The sequence below is a fragment of the Pituophis catenifer genome, unplaced genomic scaffold (genome assembly GCF_029215685.1).
Source record: "Pituophis catenifer annectens isolate HBS135680 unplaced genomic scaffold, rPitCat1.0.hap2 SCAF_7, whole genome shotgun sequence".
Taxonomy (NCBI): domain Eukaryota; kingdom Metazoa; phylum Chordata; class Lepidosauria; order Squamata; family Colubridae; genus Pituophis; species Pituophis catenifer.
In genome coordinates this window covers 62,128,331-62,150,330 of record NW_027256887.1, presented here as the reverse complement: position 1 = coordinate 62,150,330, position 22,000 = coordinate 62,128,331, and the positions used below count along the sequence as shown (strand labels likewise).

At 37.5% G+C, this 22,000-nt stretch overlaps 1 protein-coding gene across 1 annotated transcript; it reads right to left on the bottom strand.

Moving 5' to 3' along the window:
* Positions 1-69: 69 nt before the first annotated feature.
* On the bottom strand, positions 70-20,564 carry DDX17 (DEAD-box helicase 17). The gene is made up of 13 exons (XM_070947766.1): positions 20,285-20,564; positions 16,880-17,018; positions 15,435-15,534; positions 15,054-15,187; positions 12,625-12,690; positions 12,247-12,388; positions 11,619-11,779; positions 11,362-11,534; positions 10,254-10,364; positions 8,492-8,553; positions 8,262-8,321; positions 4,247-4,483; positions 70-2,866 (listed from the first exon to the last, which is right to left on the bottom strand). Exons 1-13 carry the CDS (start codon positions 20,326-20,328, stop codon positions 2,352-2,354), a joined length of 1,944 nt encoding a protein of 647 aa, XP_070803867.1. The 5' UTR covers positions 20,329-20,564; the 3' UTR covers positions 70-2,351.
* Between the last annotated feature and the right edge of the window lie 1,436 nt (positions 20,565-22,000).

The following is a 22,000-nucleotide window of genomic DNA, read 5'->3' as shown; positions in this document are numbered from 1 at the left end:
AGGGATTAGAGAAAACATTTTTAAATATTCAACTTTTTTTTTTTAAATAAAAAAAACAAGATTTCTGAATTTTATTGACAACAGTGTTTTTATTCATACCTACAAAAGAAAACAAGATGGTATCAAAAGGACAATTTACAAACTAATAGTAACATAGCTTTTTAATATACTGTGCCTGAACATCAGAGAGCTATGAATCTCTTCTTTTCAAGTCTTTATTCACAGAACAGGAATGTGTTCAAATACCAATATGGGGGAAAAACAGTCCCCAATGATTCAACCTAAGAAGCCTGCAGGGTTTTAAGAGTCTGCATCTTTTAACTAAACAAAGCCTACACAATGACTTTTGTAAAAGGGAATATAGGCTGGATATTGGTATATTTACTGAGCAAATATTATTACCAATTGGCCACATTTTTAAACTGATATGTGGAAACAAGCTGTACATGTCAGAGTTCAATTATTTGTTAATGCTCAGTCTGAGCACAACACACACCAAGCTGTAACTATGTTCAAGCTACAGTACAACACTATAAGGCCCTAATACAATTTTCTATTGGCAAAGATGAAGACCAAATTCCTTTAAAGACAATGGGGAAGAATTTATTCTACCCCCCCCAACCCTACTCTAGGCCTGTAGATTTATTTCTGCATGAACAACAGCTCCATGATGTTTTTATTAAGAAAGAAAATACAAATCAGGCAGTGTTCAGTAAATGAATGTTCATTTCTAATATTTTCAATGAAGATAACTGCCAAATATATATCTTAATTACGATTATGGAAACTCAAACTGAGAAAGAGGATTTAACTAGCAAGCCTTTATTGTACAAGGTCTGTACCAACAACCTACCTGTATGATGTGCGCAGGCACACAAGTGGTTATTATTCTCCAGCCTGCTTTTATTGAGAAACATGTATTTAAATCCCATTTTTATAAGTCAAACCCACATTGCTATAAATAACTCAGTTGTTTTAACAACCTGTTTCCCAAAACTGAAAAAAAAAGGGAAAAAAAAAAGAAAACCCCCATAGATTCTGTCTCTTAGGACAGAAGAGATTTTCCTGCCATGTTTATCTGGACATAACAGGTGAAACCAACTACTATCAACTTTCTCCTGCTACTTACAAAACAGAAACTTTAATATTTGAATATCCCATCCCACCCTCCCCACTCCCCAACTTTAAACCTTTCTCAGACTGGGAAAAAAAACAAAAATGAATGAAAGCATTTGCTAAAGTTCTCTCTCCTCCTAAAATCTAGGGTGCTACCTACCTGTAAAAGCTGAGTATAGGAGCCATCTGAAGAAACTCACTCATAAAGCCATTGGAAACCTAGTCAGATGTGGATATAAATGCAGCTTCAAGGCATATTAGCTATCTCCTCACCATCCCTTTATGAGATTTTAAGATTTTGTTTAGTTTAAGTAAATCTGAAAAATGGAACACTTTTGCTTAATGCAGTGGGATCTCACGCATGTCCATTGAGGAATCTTGAAACCAAGTAAATGGATCAGATGATGAACATATAGGAACTGTATAGATTCCCCATGTTTATAGATATACCTTTTGTTATAAGTACAACTTCAACCCCCAAGTTGAAATTATGGGGCAGATGTCATTTGTGATATCTTGGATGAAATCTAAGAGCCATAGAAAAATCCAATAAAAATAAAGTGTAGCAATTCTGTGATTACACCTAAGGTGAAAATGCATTGCAACAGAACATTAATCTCCAACACTTACATCCCTTATGCACAGGGCTGGTAAGACATTCAGAAGCTGCAGAAACGCTAGCTAAACTCAAAATTATTTTTACATTTTGTAGAAGTTTGAAAGAATAAGTAGAGTCAAACCAGAGAAATTATCTTCCCAAATTCTCCTATGTCAAATCCAAGACCTCATTTCATTAGCTGTAGAAAATCTAAGTCTCAATTTCAGTAAGCAAAAATCACACATTTAATATTCCGTTAAAAAGGAGGTACTCCTTAGCACTATCTTTTTTGATGTTTATATTATAGTGATTGCACCAAAGTCCTCTCCACAGCAATTTTTCATACACAAGCCTCAGACACAATAACAGCTGGACTGGGACAAAACTGCCTTGTAGATCTTTTTTTTTTGAGACAGAAAATTTCAGATTACATAATGCAAGGCCATAAGGTAATTAGTTTTCCATAGTTAATACTAGTTTTTAAAAGAAAATCAGTTAATGTGTACCAGGACCATTTTTGTGGGCACAATTTGGATGGTAAGAAAAACATCACTATGGAGATGTTGAGAATGGGAAGAGACAGAAAAAGTGAGAAAGGGTTGCAAATCTTCACTGATAACCACTAAATGAAGTGGCTTCATTTGCGTGAAGGAGGAGGGGGTGGTGGCGGTGGAGGATACTGATAACTGGCAGTCTGCCCCATATAGCCCATCACACTGGTGCCAGGAGGCTGAGGAAACTGTTGTGACATGAGAGGCTGTGGCTGCTGGCCTGAACGGCCCATCCCTGCATACTGCTGTTGGTTGGTGCTTTGTGAGTTTCTCCCAGCATTAGCAGTGCTGGCTCCCCCATACCCAGCAGCACCATATTCTGCCCCATAACCACTTGCTCCATAAGTTGCAGTTCCATAGGCTCCCTGGGCATAACCATATTGGCTTTGCTGTGCCCCAAATGCAGAAGTTGCATTTCCGTAAGCACCACCATAGGCTTTGTTGGCTCCATTGGCAAAACTGTCAGTGCGATCACGGTCTCGGAAATTACTTGAGTCTCTTCGGCCATCCTTAACTCCCCGGAGCCTTCGCTCACACTCCTCCTGGTACATCAAATTAGGATTGTTGGATGAATTGCTTGTGCGATAACGAGAACGACCACCTGGTAATATATACATACAGACAGACCTGAATTTAGTAATTTCCACTGAATATTTTCAATACAACTAGGCATGTTTACTAGTTCATCATGAAGGCCTTGTGTAACTTAACAGAGTTTTTCTTTACTATTTTGATAATACACACCCAACCGTTTTATTCTTAAAAGCACAGGCAAAAGATTGAAAATCATTTTTACTTCACTATTAATGAAAGCTGTCATTTTCTATTCCTATTGAAAGCCTTTTTTGTCAGGGGACAATGAAGAAAATGAACAATGAGAGACATGGGGGGGAGGGGAAGTCACAGTGGAAAGCAAACCACGAAGAAACACTTGTTAAAAAGAGGATATATACAACATATATATATGTATATGTATATACACACACACACACACACACATATACAACATACAAATATATATTTGTATATATATTTGTATGTTGTATGTTATGTGTTTGTCATGTCATAGAAATAAAACAACAGAAATCAAACAAAAAACAAAAAACAATCACTAAGCCAACAATAGTTTCTTTATATACCAAAAAATAAAAAAGCCTTTTTTGTTCACCTTATTCTGGCATGATAGCGTGAATAGAGTGAGCAATTATTGGCTACAAAGAAATAAGTTGTGAAGATTTATTATTTATCTTTATAGTTTTTGCTATAATTTTAAATCAGATTATCCAAGAACAGATCAAAAATGTGCAATAGCAGCAACAACAGGCAAGCTAACCTGACGTGCAAGTTGTTTTGGGTACAAATATAATGATTTATTCACACTAAAGGTAAAAAATAAAGGACTCCCTGCAGATTTTACTCCGTTAAGGGTTGCTAACTATAAGGTGGAGATGTTCATCTCCCTTTCAATGGTCATCGAGTCAGCACTGTCCAAAGACATTTCCGTGGTTGTGTGGCCAGCATGACATCATGGAATGCTGTTATTCACATTAGAACCCACTTTAATTATTAAAAAGGTTAGAAACACTATTGCAAGAACAAAACTCTCTCTTTTATGAGTAGCTTGCAGGAGTTATGACACACAAACAATATTCTAATTTTGTTCTCCAGCATGTGTAAAATGTCCAAAATTCTAAAGGTATCATTCCAGAGAAATACCATTTAACTTGAATTTCCAGTAATATATATGCTTTGACAATATATGAAATATTCCTGACTCATAATATGCACATGTTGGGCTCTGGAAACATCTTTCAATAACAGAAAGAATGAAGTTTAGATGAGTTGAGATATACAGAAGGAAATGTATTTGTTTTAAAGAATGATTTATCCTCTTAACAAGTTTAATGAAGTGTTATCACATGCTGGGAAACCAAACCCATCTTAAAGACACTGAAACAGCCAAAATACTCCAATCTCTTACCTCCTCCACCACCACCACCTCTGTGGTCCACAAGCTGCATCAGTTTTGGATTGATGGCTTGATTGGCTTCTTCTAGAACTTTTATTAACTCTCTAGCTTGTTTCAGATTTCCTGGTGTGAAGAATGTATAGGCAGTGCCTTTGTTGGTACTACGGGCAGTACGGCCAATTCTATGCACATAATCCTCTGAACTGTTTGGATAGTCGTAGTTTATCACAAACTTCACATCTTCCACATCTTGTAAGACAATCAAAGCACAGTGAGGAATTGAGGAGAGCAGTGGAGGAAGGATGTGCCAACAGAAGGTGGGGAGCACAAATGCAAGTGACAGTAACAAGAGAAAAGAAAAAAGTTAGTATTTGTAAAATACAAAGACAGTAAAGACTCTTCCTAACAGAGCAAAAGGCTAAACTAAGATAATTGTGCACAAAAAGGAGTTTGTGATCAGAAAACAAATATCAAGTCAAAGCAGTTCATAATTCCTCTCAAATTCATCCATCTTTTGCTGCATGCATGTCACACACACACACGCACACACACAGAAATTGTCATGTTTGAAACCTTGTCTTATATAATTCAGGCAATTTTGTTCCACAACAGCATTTCAAAAGGGAACAAATGTCCTATTTTTATTACAAATGCAGCAAACCAGAGTGAGCAGAGAGAGAACTGCTGAATACTTTAACTCTGTTAGGAGAAGTCTACAAAAACTAGCAGCACAAGATCACTTACCTTCAGGTTATCACAAGGGATAGGACACAAACCTTTTCCAAAAAGGTTTAAAAATAATTAAATATATTTCCCCACTTCCTGATATCCAAAAGATATCTCAAGATAGTCAGTTTGCATAAATAGATAACTAGCTTATTTTAATCTTCCTTTTAAAAATACACACTAACATTGATCACACCACCACGTTCATTTTAGTGAAAATTTTAGCATACTGTTTACAGTGTAACCTAAACAAAGAGAACCCAGATGCAAACATTTAAAGTCATAAACATCTGAGTTTTCAGAAATGAGGACAGAAAAATAAGTAAATGTTAGTGTACTGTTTTGATATAAAAAAAACTGACAAACAAAAGCAGTATTACATTAAAATTTAACAACCCATTAAAAATCTGCATTTTACAAAGAATATTCAAAATATATCCAAGATAAAACACAGATTGACTTTTTCTTTTAAAAAAATGAGAAACATTCCCTGTTTTGTTACCAGACCGATGCACACTCCCTCCTCCTGTGGGAAATCGCTGCAGCCGATCCCGTCTCTTTGCCTTTTATTTTTGGCGGCCTCCTTTCGAAAACTCCGCCCTCTGACACGGGACCACTGGAGCGCGGGGAGCATGCATCAAGGGTCCATGGCAGCGAGAAGTCCCCACAGACGCTCACTCTGTGAACTGGCTTAGATGCTTCTCTGTAGCCTATTTGGCCGTCAAGCGCCGGAGAACCTGGGTTCACGTAAATGTTTCAGGTCCTCCAACACTTTTTGTCCCTTCACAGGGCTTAAAGGGGCCAAAATTGAAGATGCAAAAAATTACATCCAACAGGTCAGGCTGCATCTATTGCCCAGACTGCATCAATTTCAAATAAAAGGAAGGGGGTGGGAAGGAGAACAAAAATGGAAGTGGGCTGTAGTAGTGGCAAAGAGATGTTATGTCTGTTTCTTATTACAGCAAGGGGGGGCTCCTCAATCTTTCCAGACTCCAAAGTCCTGAATCACACCAAAAAGTGAGAAGGCAGATTTCACAGGGGGCAGCGCGAGTCTCCAACTAGGGTCCTTGGTGCAAAGGGCTTGTGTTAGATAAGGACAGGACAGCACACCGTGTGCATTCACATCTTCATAGCTAGGGCTTCACTGGAGTCTGACAAACAGCAGATTATGGACCTCAATCGATCCCATTATGTATATCCATTAGCAAGATGGTCACAATAAATACCAGGGAGCACTTGTTTATTGGGAAATACAGACATTGTCAACAATGAAGGTACTCGGGAATGGATTTTGCCAGAAAATCCATGAAAGGACAACAAGGAGGGGAAAGGAGAAGGCGGGACCAATTTTCACCTTCGAATGGCAGTTATGACATCCATATTATATGGCTGGGGACTCAGGGAGAGAACATGCAGTTATAATGCAGGTTTCTTACTATCTATCTTGCACTGATGTAAAATTTTTGCTCATCACAGTGTTTCTTCCACAGAATTTGTTCATTCTAAAAAGGAATATGACTACCTGGGGATGCTTATCCACTGAGATGCCCCCCAAAGGAATGTCTGATTGTTAATTGGGAGGGGCAGAAACTAGCAAACTCGATCATCTAGAAAGCTGCTTCGACCACCAATGTAGATATGTCCCCAGACCTGCACTGAGTGATCGGCAGCTGATATCAAAGTTTCTGTTAAAGAAAACAAACAAAAAGAAATTTAATGATTTGACTTTAACAGAGTGAAGTGTAACCAAATTTTTAATGAACAGTGCAGAGGGAAATTTTCTGCCCTGGGGGTGATTCACAAACAAGCCATTATGGGGCACTCAACTTACCTGGAAGGAGTTTTCTGAGACCAATGTTCATTTGAGTAGAAGGAAAAACCCTGGTGACTCAGCCAAAAAGCGCGCGCCCCTGTTCTATGTTTTAGGTAGAAGCCTTCACTTTCCAGGAACTTGGAGGAATTCGTCCAGAGATTTGCCAGTTAGATATTGTATTTTTATGAAGTAGCAAACTCTGGGCCCCAAAACAAGCCAAGATGTTATTCGTAACAAGAAACAGACCCTGATACCTTTTCCCCACAGCCTAAGTCAAGTGGAGAAGGCAGAACGGGGAGACTGTTTTCTTCCAGTAGTATCCAAATGAGTTGTTTTGGGGAAATATATGAGGAGAAGGGCTGATTTAAGTGTCTAGGCAAGATGCACAAAGAAGCTACCAGCACACAGCAAGCCTGTTTAAAAACCAAAATGTTGCCAACCAAAATATGTCCTTTTGCTTTATTTTTTTAAAAAAACTGGACTCACCCCTTCTCCTAACAGCCCAAGTTCTACCTGCATAGGTCCAGACATGACCCCAGAACACAGAGACTGAAACCATATGAACTAGAGGAGCATTGGGATAATTTTGGAGATGGCATGGGAGAATGAGTTTTATGTGAGGAAAAGACTTGTCATTTTTCAGAAATGCTAACAAGCAGCTATCTTTCCAGCATTTTCAAGAATAGCTTTTAACTGATCCTATATTTAAAATACATCTGAAATATTTGAGAAATTACTTTTAATAAAAGATTGAGTCTACTGAACTCAACATTAACTGAAAACCTTTTAGGAATGTCTTTTCAAAGTTTTTCAAGTATCTACAACCCCATTTAAATCTACTTTCTGAATGTACTAGAGGTAGAGATTTGAACATTAAATGTAAAGAACAATTGAATTGTTTGCTTAAACATCCAGGAGATGAAAGCACTGAAACGCTGACAGATTTTTATTATAACCCTCCCTTAAAGTTTTTACTACAACCTCAACAATCCAACTGAGGAGGAAAGGTGAAAAAGAATATGTGTAAAAAAGCAAAATATGCTCACACATATAAATCTTATGTATTGTAATATTGAAGTGGGGCTGTTATAATGTGCAATTACATTAGTAATGCATTTGGGCAAAAAAGGATTGTTAAGAGATGCTTGTTCTACCATCTGGTAACTCTGAATAACAACGTAATGAATACAGTTCAGTCCTAGCCACCCAGCCACAAAGCTGGAATTAAAGGAGATGGGGTATAGTGGAAGAATTGGGTTGAGTAATTGGACGTCTCTTCTCCCCATTGGCGATCGATTAGTCATGCCTAGGCCTTGCTGCAGACCAAAGCCTGTTCATTAGGAGCAGGAAGAGATTTTGAATATGAAAGAAAAAAAAGATCAATGTTAAAAAGGCATTTCATATATGAGAAAGTCACGCTTTAAAATTCTTTGGGGGGAAAAATGTCAATCTAAAGAAATGACAGGCAGGAAGCTCATGTATACAAACCTAGCCCACGAGATGCAACATCTGTGGCAATGAGGATAGGAGCCTTTCCAGAACGAAATTCTGAAAGAATAGAAACAATCTTGATGTAAATCTCTGGTTCATAACAACACATTTTAAAAGCTGTTTTAGTATTAATGTTTACATTATGCAATAAAAATGTACATAGCAGCTGGTTGAATAAAACAGAGCATTCTCTGGGTAAATGAAACAATCTTTTTTCTACAACTCACCATTAAGCACCCAATCTCGTTCAGGCTGACTTTTGTCTCCATGAATACACATAGCTGGCCAACTGTAACAAAGAGTTTTAAGCATTCTCAGCTACCATATATTCAAAAAATATGAACCTTTTTACAGTTTAATAATATAAATGAATATATTTTAAAACCTCAATTTAAACATTTGGGAGATCTGTTAAAACTAAAGATGTCTCATAAAGATTCATTTTTGTGAGTTGCATTGTCATTTGTGTAATTCTGGGTGTTAAGCCTATTCAATTAGGGTGAATCCTGAACATAAAATTTGCCCAGGCTATCCAGAGTTTATTAAACCAAGGACTACTAAACCAAATGCTTACTGTAATTTTCAGGAATTTTAAAGGAAGACTTTTGGTTTGGAGTGTGCAAAATTTTGATTTAGAAATCAAAACAAAAAACTGAGAAATTACTTTTCAAAACAATACCTACTTCTGAAGCAAGGGATGCTTTTTCATACATAGAAGCAGGTTTTTCTGAATGAAGATAGAAATCCATATTTTTACTTTCTCTGCACTGGAGGAATTTTATAATCAATTCAAATAACTTAATCAAACTTTGGGATTGAAAGTATTTGATTCCAATATTGGTTGATTCCCATCAGTGCTAGCATAATATGTAACTAAACAGAGGCTAATATATGTGCAGAACCTTTTTGGAGATACGAGTATATTAAATCATTACATCTGAAGGTAACATCAAAAAACATTTTGGAATCAGATTGTGTTCTATCCTTTGCTTATATTGTCAAATTATAATCTGCGTTATTTCAGAAATACCATAATTTTCTATTTATCATCTTTTAAATGTTATTTTCATGTGTATGTTAATAAGTCCACATCCCCTCAAATTAATGGTATTAAACTGGTACTATTTGTGCCCCCCACCAAGCTAAAACAGCAACTGGGACTGGAATTTCCATCTCTATGCAGCTGTAAAGAGCGACATGTGATTGCATTGCTTAGGAACAACAACCCAGCAGTCCTAGTTGCTGGTAACTGAATCCCATCGATTGTTAGACAAGGAGACACCCCAATCCAAGCCATTCCCAGCTTGGTAAGTCCTAGTCTTGGCAAGATAAGGGGCTGCCTTCTCAACTCTCCCCCCTATCATCTTTGTCCTTTTGGCCACCCTGCACAACAGCACTCCTCAGTGGTGTTAGCCTCACTGAAGCGGAGGCACAGGGCTTCAGCAGTCTCAGTGGGCTACCACTGCCCCTGGACTTCTACTTTAGCCCCTGGACCATCACTCCTATGGTGCCATTGTACAGAGTGGCTAAAAGGGCAAGAGATTGCCCGGGGGGGGGGGGGTGAAGCAGGTATGGGAATTGAAGCACTCCGGCAGTTGTAAATGTGGGTGTCCTGGCAAATGTCTGAGTTTTGATCATGTGATTGCAGGGAAATGTAACAGCCATAAATTCAGGGACCAGATTAAATACCATTCATTCACTGCTGCCATAACTTCAAATCGTCGCTGAAGGAATTGTTGTACTGTAAAAACTACCTTCTTTTCTTTTTATCATTTATAGTTAACATGAGCTATAACAATCTTGTAACATCTATTGCTATTTTACATGAACCATGGCATTCTATGGTAACTTTTCAAGTAGTCAGTCTCATCTATCCTTTCATAGGATTTAATTATAATTCACTAAAACCTCTTTACTATAACCTGGCGAGCGGGTGCAAAACTAATCTGTCTTTCCCAATTTAATACTAATGTTAAAATCAAACCTTACCCATCTCTACGCATCCTTCGTGTTAGGTCATCACATCGCCGTTTTGTTTCCACAAAGATAATAGTCTTATTCTCTTTTTCAGCCATAATTTCTTCCATCAGCTGTATTAATCTTTTAAACAAATACAAACAAGAGATACTGTTTCATTCTTTTCCTGTATATTCTATTCTGTGCACCCCTCTACAATTAATGAATTACTGTAATTGGCCACAATGCCGAAAAGGGTGAATCAAATCCTCCACCGCATCCCCCCCCCCGTCGTCATCCCTGTTCTTTTGACAGAAAAAAATTAAAGAATTTAGGTGTGTGGTTTGAACTATTTCTAAAATGTCAAAGCAAATAGCACTGACATAATGGTTTTCTTAGAGAGGCTTTAAATACAATTAAAATAAAGACAAAATAAAAATATTAAAAAGATTTTGCTAAACTTAAAAACATTGATTCTACAGCTAGTCTTCAACTTATGATCATTCATTTAATGACTGTTTAAAGTCTAGTCACAGTGGCCTCAGAAAGGCTACTTGACAGCATAAAGCACTTGTAGTCATCATAAAAACTCTCTCTCTCACACCCAGAGTCTGTGGTCATATGATTGCAATCTTGGTGCCCGACAAACTGTTTGCACTTATCAAGGTTATCAAATGCCCAACAATGATGTGATGGCTACTTACAATCTTCTCTGCTGACCTTCCAAGAAAAGTCAATGGGGAAGCCAGTGGGGAAGGATGCAAGCCTAAATGTTAGGGGCTGACTGACAAAGTTGCCTACTGAGGGGAACTGAACTCCTCTGGCAGGATGGAAAAAGGGAGCTCAGATCCCAAAAGTCCAAGCTCCATTCTTGCAACCTGCCAAAGCAGTTCCTTCTAGTCATGAGGAAAACTGAACTGGGCAGGCTGCTCTTTTAGTCCATCTGCTTAATAACCTGGGAATTACTTAATGACCACAACCTGGAGAGTCAAGATTATGGTTGTTGAGAAAAAGTCACGTGGGCATCCTGCTTAACGACCACTTCATTCAACAGCTAAGATTCCAGTTCTAATCGTGGTCATAAGGCGAGGACTACTTGGAATCAAGATAAAATCTGAAGATAATATAACAACATCCATACTTATGATCCTTCTCGTTCTCCATGCACACATCCACTATCTGCAGGATATTATGATTGGCACTCAGCTCTAAGTTCCCCACATTGATCTGGACATAATCATGCAGGAAGTCCTCAGCCAGCTGTCGCACCTCCTTTGGCCAAGTGGCACTCCACATGAGTGTTTGCCTGTCAGGCTGAAAAAATACATGTGTTATCTCGACAGTAATCTTTAAATGAGAAGTCAAGAAGAAACCTAAACTACATTAAGAAATACTGACCCGTATTTGATCAACAATTTTACGAATCTGAGGTTCAAAACCCATATCCAGCATTCTATCAGCTTCATCCAATACAAGATATGTACAGCGGCGAAGATTAGTTTTCCCTGCTTCCAGGAAATCAATTAGACGGCCAGGTGTAGCAATACAAATTTCAACACCTTCCAAAGAACAGAACAGAATAGAGAAAGATAGTTCAAAAAGTCAGTCAATAATCTGTCATTTACAGGGCTATAGAAATACATGGACTATTTCATGAACATATTGTACAACTTCAGTTTATACTACTAAACAGACTATAATATTTTTTTATGTTTGCACAAAAACAATTTATTTAATGAAAATAAAATACCATTTTCCATATCCTGGCTCCTTTTTTTAAAAAAATGGTAGTTTTTTAAAAAAAGATTCGCTAGAGTTGGACATGCGTGTTTTGTGCATACATATGCGCAGTTATTCCCAAGCAACCACATTAAATACCCGATAACTGATTAATCATCCCAAGCTTGTTTATTAATTTATTCCATCTTATTCCAATGCAAAATTGCCATTAGTCATATTAATAGTGGTTTTAATAAAGGAAGTTACATATAGTTAAATTAGATATATATAAATCCATCATACTTACCTCTTTCTAAATCTCTAATCTGGGGCCCTTTGGGTGCTCCTCCATATATACAGGTACTCTTCAGTCTTGAACATTTACCATAATCATCAGCTACTTGTTGGACTTGTTGGGCCAGTTCTCGAGTAGGAGCTAAAACTAAACACTGGGAAGAAACCATCCATAACACTGAGTGATATACTTAATTTTTTGTGCTTAAACTTCAGAAGCAGAACTGTTCAATAAGAACAACTCCTCTACTCAGAACTGCCAATAACATCTATACTCAGTCATTACCTTAACAGTTCTTTAATCCTTGGTTAGGACTTGAACTGTTAAATTTTTATGAGCCCCAAATTGTGAACTGAAGATTAAATTTTAAATAATAATAATAATACTCACAATTGGACCATCTCCCCTTTCCAAGTATGGTTGGTGGTTTATATGAACAATTGCAGGTAGCAAATACTGAAAAAGAAGAGAACCGTATTTCAGTTGTTACAGCTAATTCAGATGATAGCTAATTAGTTGTTTTAAATCATTGTACATCCATTCTTATATTCTCAAGAAAACAGCAAGAAGACATTAGAAGTTAAACATAAAATTAAACAAGAAAGATCTGGAATAAGCATGGCAATAAGTAAGCATACAATTTCAATTAAAAATTCAGCTTATAGCTTCTTCCAGTTTAAGTCTCAGAGGGATATACTAAAAACAGGATGGATAGATAGAAAGAATAATAATAATAATGCACTAGTGTCCCGATGGGATAATTTTTATGCTCCTTGTTCCCGAAGAAGCTGCACTGGTTATACGTGATCATATAAACTTATGTATTTATTTATTAGAAATAATCACTTAATGACTACAATTGGGATTAAAGTCTTGGTTGCTGAGTGAAGCAGAAGTTAAGCAAGACACCGTGACCACTTCACTCAATGACGGCGATCCCAGCAGTCCCCACTGCGGTCATAAAGTGATCTCATGGGTCATTCAGCAAATGGAATTCCTTTTCATGACTATGGAACTGCAGATTGGGGATTTTTTGAGTTTAGTGCTTATAGTAGATGCAGATTTTAAAATCCTTTCCCCCTGCTTCTGTGGGGCTATCCATGGAGGCAGAGAGAAGTATTTGGGATTCTGTGCATGCTTGAAGTTTGGCTGTAGAGGTTCAAGAGTTTGGGGTCTTTCCTGACCTCTGCAGAAAACTTTTGAGGGGGATGAAAAGAAATACACCACAAATCTCAAAGCCTGCCTGGAGCTTGGCTGCTGAAATCCAAGCATGCAAATCCCCATATTCTTGTTTCACTGGAACTCTCTGCAGGGGCAAGGAGGAGGACTCCCAAGCTCCATACTTGCTTGGATTTCAGATCCAGAGATCCAAGCAGGTACTAATCAACAAGGAGCAATTTCAGCCAGTCCTCAGACACGAGGGGGAATCCTCAAGCAGGCAGCAGCCTTAGCTTGCAATGTTCCCTGCCGGCTTCCCCACTGATCTTCTGGGGAGGCTTACAAAGAAGGTTGCAAATGTCCATCATTTGATCACAGAACATTGGCAACTGATGCAAACAAACTACCAAAGCACCCATCATGATCATGTGATTGCAGGTGGTGGGGATGGTGGTGACATTTCGTGATGGACAAAAGTGCTTTATAGGCCATAAAGCACCCTTTCTAACATTGTCTTGACTTTGAATTGTCATTAAGTGAGCATTACCTGTACATTCAGGGAGATGGTATCTGATACTTCAGCCCAAAGAAATAAAAACAAACTAAAAGGATTGATGTGGTTTGAGCTGCTGCTATGGCTAATAGTGTAGCAATTATGATAAATGCCACGAGCCACGTAAATATTCTCCTTATGGTACCATGTTTTTCAATTCATCCACTATGGTACTATCATCGTACACCAAAAGATCTTGTATTCATGAGAAATGAATGAGTGCTCTCTCAGTCACTAGAAATGTATGCGATACTTTCCATATCCACAACATTCCCAAGACTTTAGCTTCTCCCATGTATGTTTCAATGATCTAAAAGTGATTTACTACTTAAAATGTCTGTAAATAAATTTTATGATATATATGAATACCCAAAAGCAAGCCTTCATATTTGCTTTATTTGCAGACATAACCTATTTTTAATAAAAAAATTACGATAATATAAAAATCTGGATAAATGAATGCAAACTAATTTCATATTAAGCCTTGATTCCCTTTGGGATTGATGATGATTTATTGTACTCTTGCACTGAACAACTTTTCAGTCTAGCATGCACAGAAGCATCTGGTGGTAAGCAGAGCCTCCCACCATGGCCGCTACCGGTTCACCCAATCCAGGGCGAACCGGTAGCAACCCACCACTGTGTAGGCTGTACTTGATGAGTGAGGCTAGCTATCTCATTCTCTCTTATCTTGTTTGCTGATGCCCCAAGGGATTCATTTGAAAAACAATCAACAAGTCAGCTTTTCTAGAAGATTAATGTATTTTTCCTATCCCAATGCTTTCCTATAAAGACTTTTTACAAATATTTTTAGAAATCACCCTCTTGGCAAAGTTCTGAAAACTGGCTGGCTAGTAGTGGGTAGGTAGCACTAACTATCACCCCACCTAGTGATGCAGCCCTGGGATGCAAACAGAGCCCACAACTGACCACAAATTTCCATTGCTTCCTAGAAGCGTAAGAACTGGAACCCCAAGATGACTTGTTCCAAACTTAAAGAAATTATATTTTTCATTTTGTTCATGAATTACATTACCCGAACAAAACACAATATACTTTTACAGAGCCACAGACAAAAGAAAATTTAAAGAAACTGAAAAATACATACTGCCAATGTTTTCCCAGAGCCAGTCTGTGCAATGCCCACCATATCACGCCCACTAAGGGCCAAAGGAAAGCCCTGACACTGAATTGGAGTTGGTTCAGTAAAATGTTGGTCCATCAAGACATCCATTACATATTCTAAAAATTAGCAGATAAAAATACATAAATGAACAGCATGGTATTTATACTGCAAATGCTATGTAAGAAAAGCTTGTATTGAAATAAATTTAGATTATAGCATTAATTTCAAAAACTATTTCCCCAAAACTGTGTGTCATTAAGCTCAATTTTCCAGAACGAAATACATCCAGCCAGATAATGCTATTTAACATGCCCATCCATCCATCCTCCAACACTGTTGTTTTGGGCACAACAGAATACTCACGTGGAAAGTTACACTGATGAAAGGCAAATACTGGCTTGGGGCAACCATCTGACCCTCTTACAGTAATCTCTTTCTTTCTTCTCAACTCTTCAACTTCATACTATTTAGAGTGAAAATTGCAAGCAAAGTGTGAAAAACAGAAATTGTAGTATTCTACTTTATATTATCAATCACTGAATATGAATTTTCATTCCTTTTACTTCAAGTAATCACCATCTCTTTGTATTCTCCATAAATAATCTAAAGTCTTGGTCTAGCAATTCTTTTGACACAGAACTATTACTCTTTTGTTACTGACTTCATTTTCAGAAATTTATCAAAATGTACAATGAAATACAGATTGGAATAAAAAAATAAATTAAAATATTCAAAACCTTCTCAATTTCATGCATTTACTCATTGTAACTTATAACCTTATATATTGTAACAATATAACCTTGTATATGCAGATGAACACATACACACATTACTCTGCTTTTCCAAAACTGCTTTTTCAAGAGGCAACTGGACTTTCTGGTTTTTCTTTTAAAATGGTTTGTTTCTCATCCAAGAAGCTTCTTCATCTCCTGAGAAGCGAAATGTCTTCAAAGAAAAACCAGAAAGTCCAACTGCTCTTGAAAAAGCACTTTTGGGGCAACCATGACCTGGATGACTGAGAATCTCCATAGACATTATTCTGTTTTCTTTCAAATTTGCCATCCAAAGTCTACAGCAAAAACTTTAAACAAACTAGGTATATTTAATATACTTTTTAACATAAAAAATGAACTACTGATTTCCAAAGTAATAAACCAATCAAACATATTAATCAACAAATAAACATGTTTAATTGTACAAATGTTTTGACCTGTATTAAATTAGTAGAACAAATTGTTTTCTCTGCAGATGCATTCACTGAAGATGATGCATCTGATTAGAAATATTTTGATTTATACAATTGGGTAAACTTTCTGAAATGGAAGAAACCAATCCAAATTTAATGTAAGTGGCCCAACTCAAAATGGCCTTTTCCCAACTACACGCATGTATTTTGAACTTGGAATACTTCTCCTTTGGCCAAAACAAAGAAACTATCCTGCAAGTTAGGAAATAGCAGCTAGAAAAAAAGAAAGGCAGTTCGAGATTCAGTTGAACAAAATCACTCCACACCCGCAAACGGAATGTATTAAAAAAATAATACAAAAAAGATGGATCAGAATAGGACTGTAGATCTGGGCTGCAAAAATTTTATTTGCAGCATTTCTTTTCTGCCACCTAGTGGCATCCAAATTTTTGCATCCTTTGCTTTACAATCCCAGATTAGAACTACGTTGACAAAATAAAAAAATAGAAAATCTCATTACAATAATGGTAGAAATTCTAACCATTTTCATTGCTACAGCATTTGGAGAGATATTAAAACTGGAGAAGTTTAACAAGACAAAGGTGAAAGACAAAGAACTTACAGGAGTGAGTCTTGCTACTTCCGGATGTTCAACATAAAAGTTTTTCTCAAATTTGGGTAGTTCATTCAAGTCCCACTTCTTCTTCCGCAAACGCTCCCCTGGATTTCCAAACTTTTTAGGAGGCAGAGGGCTACCAAACCTTAATGGATTAGACAGAAATGATTCTTTTTTTTTTATTTTCTCTAGTTGATTTAACCTGAAATAGCATTATTTTATGAAGATTAAATGTATTATTAAATTTATGTTGAAAAACATCAATAGCAATGGTAATAAATGTTTATTCTAAATAATATGCCAGATCTGAATTAAGCCATGCTTAATTTAGACCCTCTGAAAGGAATGGGAAAAATCACTCATGGGTGAAAAACGATATTCATTTCATTGGATATGCATGACCATGTCTGGATTCAATAAAATTTATATACAGTAAACAAACAAAAAGTATCACAAGGTATTTTGGAAAGTAATATTAAAACAATGGATTAAACAAGTTTTATAAACTTGTTTATAAAGACTGGAAGCCATTTATGGATTTTCTACATGTTAAATACAATGACAGATGGTTATCAAAGGGATTTGAAAATTAGTTTTACCTTTGGTTTTTGTTTTGTTCTCTTTTTATGTGTTTGTGTATATGTACATATATTGGCTCCATTTAATTATGAGAGAGTTTTCCACATCGGAGATATTTATATAATATAGCATTTCTGTTAAATAGATGGGAAAATTTATGACTATTTTGTAGACCAGCTATGTATGGGTAAGAAATATATTACATTTTTGAGGTATCTTTCAACACTCAGCTGAGGTTGATTTTTTGTTTTTAATGTTTAATGTTAGATGTATTCAGTATTTGGGCTTTTTTTTTCTTTTTTTGTACACAAAAGTTTTCTCTTTTAAGTTGTTGGTGTTGGACATTTGTTAATCTGTTTATTTTTCTTTTTTGCTTTTATCTGTTTTGTACTTTATCTTTGGCAATAAAATAAACATATCTGAACATGAAAATATGTAGAAATGTATTATGTATATGTAGTTCCATAATATTCTCCAATAGAAATGACAAAACTGGGCAAGTTTTACATAAAAATATAGAAGAAAAATGTAACTCTTTAATCAATATTCTTTCAACTTTAAGAGTAACAAATTACTGAAAAAATAGATCAGGATAGTGTTAATTGCAACACTAATATAAATAAAGCCAAGTGGAAACTAAGTGCAGGAAACCAAGCATTTTAACCAATACAAAATCCACTATCTTCAATAAGCACATTGGAATGTGGAAATGACCTTAGGGAAAGGGGGAAGAGATGCGCCTAGGAAACAAATCAGACAAGAAAGGCAGGAATTCCCAGTGGTTTAACAGTCAAAAGAGAAAGAAACTTAGAAAGGATCTGCCATTAATAAATCAAGCAGTTAAAGTGACAGCAGGGAAGTTTTGTACTTTCAGACTTGCAAGATTCACAAGATTGCCTAACTCACCTCTTTTAAATTTTTAATTCGTGATTTTATAAATTGGATGTTTTAATCTGTGTTTCGGCCAAAATATTTAATAATTTTAAGGGATTTTTAATATTTGTATTATCTGTATTTTATCTTGGCTGTTCACCGCCCTGAGTCCTTCAGGAGTAGGGTGGTATAGAAATTTGATTAATAAATAAATAAATAAATAATAAGATTCTGTTAATGTAGCCTTAAGATAGATTTAGCTCATCTAGTTGTGTTTCCTGTCTGGTTTATCCAGGAAGACTGACACTGAGGTTTGTTCCCATATATTGCTAAATACAGTGAGAAGTATATATTAATGCACATAATTAAACTTGTATTTGTAAAATACAGTAGTAACATACTTCTCAAAAATTACATTGTAGTGCTCACACACCTTCTGTACTTCAGGAAAGTATCGGGATTTTCCGGTTCTTCCTATGAAGACTGGAGAAATTTGTTCTCAACTAATTTGACCATATGAGATTAACTTTAATTATCAGTCACACTATTATCAATAAACATCCCATATTTTAAAGATTTATGTTAAAATTGGACAAAACTGCAATAATGGTACTACAGCTCCCTCAGAATCACCTGCTACAATAAACATCTCTAAAAATAATTAATGTAGCTTCTCATATTATATGGAATTAATCCCTGGGACTGCCCAGTAAAATATCAGTGATTCATAACTTCCTCCTAATTAAATACCAATCCAAAATATGTTTACTTGGAAGCTTAACTTATTTTATCACAATTGATAGGTATCTTGAGGTAAAATACAGTGAGAATGCACTTTTAAGGGGGTTGTAAAAATGGAGTTTTCCAGCCAAGAGTTCCAAGTTTAGGATGCCACAATGTTGGGAAGGGTGCTGATTTTTCCATCTGGCTTTTGATTTGAATGAGTGCAGATTTTGATTATAACCATTGTATTGCATTTTTATGATTTTGTAAGCTCCCACTCTTCGACTAGAGCAGCAGATAAATTTTCTAAGTAGGCAGTGTAAGACCATCCTTACAAACTTGACAAGAATATAGACAGAAGCAAAAAAAAATCAGATTAAAATTATTTCTTATTTTTAGATTTTCCCAAGGCAGCCACTCGAATTTCGGCAGTTAGTAATTATTGTATTAGTCCTCTTCACCAGGAGATAAAGAAAAACAGGGTATGCTGGATCCGAAGATAAGTAGATAAGTGACTATATAGCCTTTGAGGGTTAGAGTCCTGGTGAGTCAACTAGTATATAGTAACGGCAGGGAAGCCCTCTGTTCAAAGGAAAGAAAATGGAAAAATCGGTCCGCGGGGTGCCTAGTCCTTCCAAAGCCCAGCACTTCTCCCATCTCCGTCTCCTCCTAGGCCGACATTCATCTGGCACCTCCCAGTCAAATGTTCACCTCCATATTGTGACGCCATCTTTCAGCCACCCGCATAAATTTTTCTGGCAAAGCTTCCTTAGAAATACGGGGAGGGAGAAAGAAAAGCCCGGAGAGTGAGCCCTTTTTCTTTCCTTATGAGAAAAGGTCCCGTTGTTAAAGGGCTCTTTTCCTCACGACATAGAAGCCCAAGCCTTACAAACTGGCAGCCTTCATCCATTACATCTGCTCTCTCCGCACAGCCTAGTATTGTGCTGATTAATTAAGGAGTTCCGAGGAACTTGCTCCCAACTTCGACCGTTTCTACATTTCTACAAAATGGCAGAACCCCACCCCTCTCCTCGGTATCCTTCAACGCTTTAATAACTACGAGAAAGGCAGAAATTTAGCACGATCTGCCCTCAGGCAACGCTGGTTGTATCCGAAGTATTTCTGCCTGCCACGCAGCAGAAGGAACGCTCAAGGGGCGAGGGGAGGGGAAGGAAGGGCAGAGATACGACAAAACCCTTGAAAGAAGCCCGATTCCCTCGTTCACATCGTCCTTACCCGCCGCGGTCACGATCGCGGCCTCGGTCACCGAAGCCTCGCATTCTCCCAAGCAGGAAAAGGGACCCCTGTGCGCGACTATGTGAAGGGTAGCGCTGAGAGGCCCAACCGCGCCTACTCTGAACTTTACTGCTGCTTTGTGGCTATAAAAACAACTCCCGGGACTTAATTTTCCTAGCTAGACAGCCGTTGGGATTGGTTTTCTGGAGCCTCTGAGAGCCGAGTCGCGTCAGGAACTGCTTGGCGCTGGTTAAAAAGGAAACCAGCCTTTCTTCTCCGGCCTCCAGACACAAAATGGCCGCTGTCACCCCGATTTGCCGCCTCTTACGCTGTCGGCCAGCCCGGTTGTTGCGTAAGTTACGTCTCTTGAATCACCGAGGAAAGAGAAAGGCTTTCTCTACGCTTATTCTCCAGCAGTGATCACGTACGCTGATCACGCTTCATAGGAGCGATTTAAGAAGATTTCGCTAGTAAGCGATTTAAGAACTCTACGTGAAGAGCCAATTTTTAATGTATTCTTGAAACACATGTACGCCAAGTTTTAGTGCTAGCAAACTTAAAAGCAATGAAATACGGAAGTCCATAACGTTTCCGTTGCCGTCGTTTAGTTCAGCGCCACATTTTGAGTGGAAAAACTAGCTTCCCGTTTTGCGTAGAAACTGGCGAGTTATGTGTACTCTGCAATATGCGGAGTTTAGAAATCATACTTATCAGCTGTATTGAATGAAAAAGGCATGAGGTTTATAAGACATATAGTTCCAATATCTATAATTGGTAGAATTGGTTCTCCAATAACTAACTCCCTTTCGTTTCAAAATACAGAAACAATTGTTTCTTACAGTTCAGCTTACTTTCCTGGCTGAAAGCTATTACTTTAGATTTAGAACAATACAAAGATTGGTTGTGATTGCCATTCTACTATAAGACTGAGCCCTGGAAGGTCTAACCTCCTGTTCCAGAAGTCCTTTCATTTCCCATGCCCAGAGCTGACACTCTAATCTTCTGCAGTTTATGCTGGCTTTATCTTCCTGGAATCCTTTTTCTTAACAATGGGGTGTAAGATAGGAATGCTACAGAATGCCATGGTAGCTACACACTTTCTATGGACTTTCCTATCAACTACACGGTAGTACATAAGCAGGATAATTTTTCAAGCAGAAGGGTGGTTTTTCACGCATGCTCTGTGAAAAGAGGTTGGGGGTGGGGAGGAAAACTGGTACCCTCTCAGAATGTGGAGCTGCCCATTGGTCCAGCCAGTATGGCCATGCCAAGACAGTGACTGTTATGGTCCAAAACGTTTGACAGGCACTAGATAATCTACTGATGCCATAAAAATTTGGTTGTTTCATGTCAGAACTTAACTAATAATGGTCTGGAGCAGGGGTGAAATCCAGCTGGTTCTATCCAGCTCGGGCGAACTGGTAGCGGCGATTGCAGGAGGCTCCGCCCACCTGCGCGGATGTCATGATGACACTTTTTTGTGACATTTTAAGCCTCTGTGCATGCGCAGAAGGCTTTGCGCATTTGCAGGCAGTGCAGGTGAGCAAAGCGAGCGCGTGAGCGGTGCACGTACATTGGTGAACGGGTAGGGAAGGTAAGTGAATTTCACCCCTGGCCTGGAGGTTCTATATTGGTCCAATAATCATCGCTTAAAAATCATAATGTCTACTGCAACTAATTCACAAATGGGAAATGGATGCTTTCAACTTCTGACTG

What these genes read in the sequence shown, in the direction of transcription:
- DDX17 (XM_070947766.1), bottom strand. Translation starts at nt 20,328, where the DNA reads ATGCGAGGCTTCGGTGACCGAGGCCGCGATCGTGACCGCGGCGG. An exon ending in TCATCAGTGTAACTTTCCAC is followed by an intron (nt 15,188 to 15,434) that starts GTGAGTATTCTG and finishes GCTAATTTTTAG; the next exon opens with AATATGTAATGGATGTCTTG. An exon ending in GCTCTGGGAAAACATTGGCA is followed by an intron (nt 12,691 to 15,053) that starts GTATGTATTTTT and finishes CTTCTTTTTCAG; the next exon opens with TATTTGCTACCTGCAATTGT.